The sequence below is a fragment of the Primulina eburnea genome, chromosome 10, assembly GCF_022965805.1.
Source record: "Primulina eburnea isolate SZY01 chromosome 10, ASM2296580v1, whole genome shotgun sequence".
NCBI classification, from domain to species: domain Eukaryota; kingdom Viridiplantae; phylum Streptophyta; class Magnoliopsida; order Lamiales; family Gesneriaceae; genus Primulina; species Primulina eburnea.
Genome location: NC_133110.1, coordinates 36,002,542 through 36,009,146, shown reverse-complemented (window position 1 = coordinate 36,009,146; position 6,605 = coordinate 36,002,542). Strand labels below are relative to the sequence as shown.

The 6,605-nt window shown below is 32.4% G+C and overlaps 1 protein-coding gene across 1 annotated transcript; it reads left to right on the top strand.

Moving 5' to 3' along the window:
• The first annotated feature begins 737 nt into the window (after positions 1 to 737).
• Positions 738 to 3,202, top strand: LOC140803393 (uncharacterized). The gene is made up of 4 exons (XM_073159261.1): positions 738 to 1,133; positions 1,531 to 1,676; positions 2,713 to 2,831; positions 2,939 to 3,202. Exons 1-4 carry the CDS (start codon positions 919 to 921, stop codon positions 3,038 to 3,040), a joined length of 582 nt encoding a protein of 193 aa, XP_073015362.1. The 5' UTR covers positions 738 to 918; the 3' UTR covers positions 3,041 to 3,202.
• The last annotated feature ends 3,403 nt before the right edge of the window (positions 3,203 to 6,605 follow it).

Genomic DNA, 6,605 nt, shown 5'->3' with positions numbered 1-6,605 from the left:
TTTAGAAGGTGATAGGCTTGAGTGTGCAAGTCTACCTACACAAGGGTTAAAAAAATTAGCAATAATCTGCTGCATCACTTTGAAAGTAATTTAAAGTCGTCTTAGATTCTATTCCCTTCTGTGTTTTTGTATCTAATTTATGTAGTTATTTTTATAAAATAATGCGTTCAAGTAAGCTACACATGTTACGATTGATGCGACAACTGTTGTTTGTACAATTCGAGCTAATCTGTTGATGTTCTCCATCTATAAAATATGAAAACTATGAGATCAAAAGACAAATTAGTCTCTAGGACAACCAAATAACATAATCAATGGGATGATGACCCAGAGTTGGTTTAATTTTACTATTTTTGTGTGTATAATACTGGATTATCCTTTGGATTGCTAATTTTCTACCTGATATATACTCTAGTTTTCCATGTTAACCCATATGTAAAGAACAAAAAAAAAAAAAAAAACAAGAGCTCAAAGATCAGCCGTCCCCATATCCTCCAGGTCCTTAAAAATGTGGCATTTCCCCGTTAAACAATTCATAAACTCTTCGTTTGGAAAACCTTGCTCAAACAAATATTAGATAAAAAAAATACATTATTATATATATATTTTGGACAGCACTACGATGAAAAATAATAAATTAAAACAAGTTAAAAGATGAATTGGGCTTTTTCCAACAATCCAATTTGGTTTGGATCGGTATCATAGTGTACGTGGGCTCGATCCATTTGGTGGATTGTTGGTTTGGATCGGTATCATACTGTGCGTGGGCTCGATCCATTTGGCCTGCTAATTCATTTCTTCGTCGACTTCTTTCTCCCTTCGTACTTCGAATCTCTACAGACGTTTCGCTCCCATTTTTCTCAGGAAAAAAATCAGAAGCTCACTGAAATTTGATCGAAAAACTCTGTAACTGGGGAGATGAAGCTGCGGTACGCAATGGTATGTTCGTCGAATCAGAATCGAAGCATGGAGGCACACGCGCTGCTGAAGAGGGAGGGTTTCGACGTGGCATCGTACGGTACTGGGCAGCACGTTAAGCTCCCTGGACCTTCTCTCAGAGAACCAAACGTGTACGATTTCGGAACCCCCTATAAGCACATGCTCGATGATCTTCGTCGCAAAGACCCCGAGTTGTAAGACTTCCGCGAATCACTTGCTGATTTCGTTCGATTTTGTTTCCTTTGGTACTTTTTGTTCATCGTTTGTTTGATTTGGATATCACATTGTATTCTGATGGTGTTGATTTTGGGTTCTTATCTGGAATTATGATATTTGGTTGGTGCCTTTTTTTATTTTTGTGTACTTGAAGTCTTGAACTTTGTGAGTGGATTGCTGTTTATTTTCCGTGGAACGAAAGTTACGATGGTAATGAGAAAACAAGGATGAAGATGCTGTCTTTCTAGTATTATGAAGAAAAACTATACGATAATCTCTCTCAGCACCACTTTTTTTGGCTTACATTGGGTTAATACAGTTGAAGCTTCATAGTGTCTGTCACCAGCTTTCTCATTGAGTTGCATATATGGGCAGGTATCGAAGAAACGGAATACTGCCAATGCTTAAGAGGAACGTATCAGTAAAAAGTGCCCCTCAGAGATGGCAAGAAAATGCATCTGATGGTGTCTTTGATGTCGTACTTACATTTGAAGAAAAAGTTTTTGATATGGTTGTTGAAGGTTTGCTTGTCTACTATCTTCATTAGTTGAAATTCGGCGATAGATTGCATATGGGTGTCATATTTGGAATTCATTTGTTGGAAACTTTTTATAAAAACTGGTGAATTTTAGACTTCCGTTGCTTCAGTATGCAAGCCATGAGAAAAAATTGTGGTCTAGATTTTCTTTGGTTTTGTTGCAAAGTAGTTTTGATATTCCTTTTGGGTAAACAATGCTACTTAGGATATAAAATCGATTAGCTTGAAATTTTACTTTATGCAGCACGTCTTTTTTAAGTGATTTTTTTAAGAGCTGATGTTCTGTTTTGCTGTAAAAATAGTAATGAGTATGTGCTTTTTATTTGTTTTTAAACGATAAGTTGAAGCTCTAAAAGCTACACTTTGACTTTTGAATTGGCTCTTTTTAAGCATTATTTTTAATCTATCTTCTCTATCCCGAGATAACCGAAGTTTATGATGATTTACCAGTCATTTGCTGCAAAAAAATCACCACCAAACATTATGCATCAATTGGGTATTAGTCTGTCCAAAGTTAGTGATAGAAATGACAGTCTTATTGAGATGAGATGGGATGGGATTGAAATATCAAGGTTGAAGTGGATCAAAACATGAAAAAAAAAAAGCGTTTTAGCTCATATAATGTCAATTTAGCTATGGAGCATGGGTGAAATGTTTATAACACTGAATAGAACTCATGAACTAGCATTGTGACTCCTGGGCTATAGGTGAATGTTCATGACCAATCACAATTAGTGAATTAGCTCTCTGCTGATGTTAAAGTAGTTTGCTATCTAATATAGCAGATGCTATGCTTTACATGGGGACATGGTTCATATCATGATCTAAACTATATGTATCCCCCCTTAGTTGTATGCTTGCACTCATTTAACGGATCATTTTTTAAAATTTCATGTTTAATTTTTATGGAAAAAGGGAGTTCCCCCAATACACTAAGTTGCTCTTCATTAAAATTTCTGTTTCAAGTCTTTTTCTTCCAAAATATGCTATTATAACCGCCTGTCCTTAAAACACTGCAGATCTACATAACAGAAATCATGTGCTTATGAAGCTTGTTTTAGTAATCAATCTGGAAGTAAAAGATAACCACGAGGAAGCAGCTACAGGTGGCCGCCTTGCTTTACAATTATGCCAAGAGGTAGACATACTTTTCTAGTCTGCTCGATAAAATCGCATACTTTTCTGTTTTCTAGTATACTGAATGTTCGACTGCTTATCAGTAACACAACCATATATAATATGCAGTTTGAGATGACTGAAAATTGGGAGGATTGCGTAGACGAGATCATCATAAATTTCGAGAGGCAAAATCACAGGAAACTGCTGTACACCATCTCTTTTTACTGATGCTTGCATTTGATATGTTCTCGAATTCGATAAGCTCAAATACGAATTTAATATATTTCGAGCCGACTCGAAAAGTTCACAAACAAGCTCAGTTGTTTACATCCATAATTGTAAGAATAATAACAGTATTATGAAATTATTTGACGATCTTTTTCACTTGTCTTGTCAATAATTTCCATTCCTAAAAAAAATATGTATTCGGCTCGATGGAATTTAGTCATGGCGTGTTTTTAAATGAATTGGGAGAGTTAACATGTGAATCCAAGTAGACTAACATTGTTGATATGTATGTCAAATAGAAAATAACAAATTGTCAATGGAAAATTTGATGATTAGTTTAAAAAAAAAATTGAAACAATCCATCATTCTTTACATTATTTAATTTATTTTCAATTTATAGAGTTTTAGTGGGCTAATAACTGTGTTTTTACCACTGTGAATCATCAAAAGTTCTTGAAACTCTGTAATTTTAATAGGCTAATAATTCATCCATTGTTTAATAAATTGCCTCACAACCCCCTACGTCCAATAAATAAATTGCACGTCCTGTGATTGTGAGTATTTTTTTTGCTTTTTTTGAAGATTTTTTTTAACTTAAAGTACAGTAAATGTCCTTCAATTCAATATTAAAATTGTTGGCTTCATTGTTCATTTAGTCAGCTTTCTTCCATTCATTAATAGAGTCTTCTGCTCGTAGATCCAAAAAAATAACCACTACCACTATGAATTGCTTGGATTTAAGGTACCCAATCTACTCAAGTCTGTTCTTGCAACATTAGGGCTGATATCAGGTCTAGAGATGGCAATTTTCTCCATGGGTTTGGGGCCCCGCGGGGAAAACCCGAAACGGGGATGGGGATCCCCGATTTTTTCGGGTTCGGGTTCGGGGATTTAAAAAAATCCCCGATGTAGTTCGGGGCGGGTATGAGATTACTATCCTCATCCCCGAAATCCCCGAACTCGTCCCAAAAATATATTATCAATAATAAAATAATAGTATTATTAGTATTAATAATATAATAATAATATTATTTTTTAAAATATTAATAATATTATTATTATTAATATTGATATTGATATTAATATTAAAATTATCTCTAATAATAATAGATAATAATAATTTTTGGTTTGAGAAAATCTCCAAATCCGTCATCGTCTTACCATATTAATATTTTTGAAACGGGGATGGGGGCGGGGATGGGAAGTTAATCCCGAAGTTTCGAGTTTGGAATTCTCCGAACCCGAAAAAACGGGGATTGGGACGGGGATGGGGGTGGGGATGGCATTCGAGGGATGGGGATGGCAAACCTGCCTCCGCCCCAGACCATTGCCATCCCTAATCAGGTCGTATTCTCCGAAAAGAAGAAAACTAAAAGTATTTTGTATTACAGCTGCTCGATCAACCAGTGATGGTATAGTAGTAGATGAAATTTAAAAATAAAAAAAAATTATTTGAATCGTTTTTTTAAATAGTCCAATCATTCTATTATAATTTTTAAATTTTTATATAATTTATTTAATATAATCTAATATTTTGAAGAAAAATAGATATATTTTTTATTCAAAGTTTATAAAAATTTTATTCAAAAAATGTAATAAAAAAAAATAAAGTTTTTTTCGGTCTACAATCCGGTCGAAGATTGGTGTCCGACATGCATCATTTTGTTTCGATTTCAATCTATAAAATCATTTAATTAAATCCGACGACTTTGATCTGTATATAACCGAAATCGTTCAAATCAAACCCGATACATAGTCCCACTTCTTGCTATTAAATTTACTCTGAGATCTCTAAACTTATGTCAAAATTATAGACTTTTCACCTAAAAATATCAAATTTGATATATACCATTTTAATTTTTTTTTGATAGGTTTACAAAATTTTATCAAAACATATGTATCATATAATTACATAATTATTATTTTATCAAAAATCGTAATCGTATCACTCACATATTTCAAACCGTACAAGTACAAAGAAACTCTAACACACACGTTGATCGTTTTTACAGAGACAATTTTGTAACTAAAGCAAATATATTACTATCTAATTGGCTGTATAAACTAACTCTATATTCCTATAATTATAGACATTTTTTTAAAAAAAATACCACATTTTTGTAGACTTCATGCTCAAATATTTAATGAATTTTTACAAAATCAATATTTGTTTTTTAAATTTTTACAAATTATGGAGAAAATGTATTTGAAAAATCATATATTAATCTAGATTAACTTAAAATGGACTTGTTATACAGCCCAAAGCTAATGGGCTTATAGTTAATACCATCTATTGGGCCTTGTTAACAGGCTCGTGTGATTTCAAAATTTAAAGTTTGTTTATTTATCCGTACGATTTTGGGGACTCTTATCTAATTATTAAATCATAATTAATTCGTCACCAAAGTCATTTAATATGATCAATTAATTATTCGAAATAATTTTTAATTATATAATATGACAGTACAAAGTTACTTAGTTCTTCCTATACACAAGAAAATAAAGCACAAGCGACATCGTTGAGTACTAGCTAATTTGCACACGCGGTGCGTGTGTGTACATTTTTTTAATAATTATTTATGGATTATAGTGAAATTCGACAAATTATCGAGAGACTAAAGTGCTATTTGAATAGTTGTAATTTGAAAAAAAATAAAACAAAAATGTTTTTTGAAATAAAAACAAAAATATAATTTTGATACTAAATGGGGGCAAACTTGAGAAAACAAAAAACAGACCAAGGACAAAGTTAGAAGGTCAAAAAACAGACCAACAATTTTGTCTCTATTAGACAGATTCTTAATAATAGTAATAGATAGCTTGTACTTGCTTTTAAAGATTGAATTTTTTTACCATAAAATTATTTAATTGAGTAGTTCTATTGTGAGACGGTCTCACGAATCTGTATCTATGAGACTGGTCAACCATAGCGATATTCACAACAAAAAGTAATAATCTTAGCGTAAAAAATAATATTTTTTTATGGATAAACCAAATAAGATATTTGTCTCACAAAATAAGACGCGTCAGACCGTCTCACACAAGTTTTTGTTTATTTAATTTTAATTTCACAATAAAATCGGTTTAAATAAAAAAAACTAATAAAAAAGTATCTAATTTAAAATAAAAAAATTATGAAATTTCTTAATTTCAAAGATCACAAATAGAGCGCTCAAAACGAGTTAAGCTTGTTTTATTGGTTTATCTTGTCATATAAAATATGTGAGTTGAGTTGATAATATCTGAATATCTCAAAAAATACGGGCCGGTCCGTCCCACACCATCTAATGGTGAGTTGATGAGTTGTCGACTGTCGTCCAACTCGACTCATCCATAAAATAAGTGGGTTGAGTTAATAATTGTGTGATGTCGAGTTATCCGATTTTAACAGTACTAATCCCAAAAGTAAGTGATAAAAACGAGATCTTGAATTTGAAATTTAATTGTAAGTAACTCTTCTGATTTATAATATAGTAGGGTCTAAGCATAATTAAACGAACTTTAGAGGATGGTTTTGCAATTTCAAGAAGTTGTCGCATCGAACGACCAACCTATAAGCTGGAAT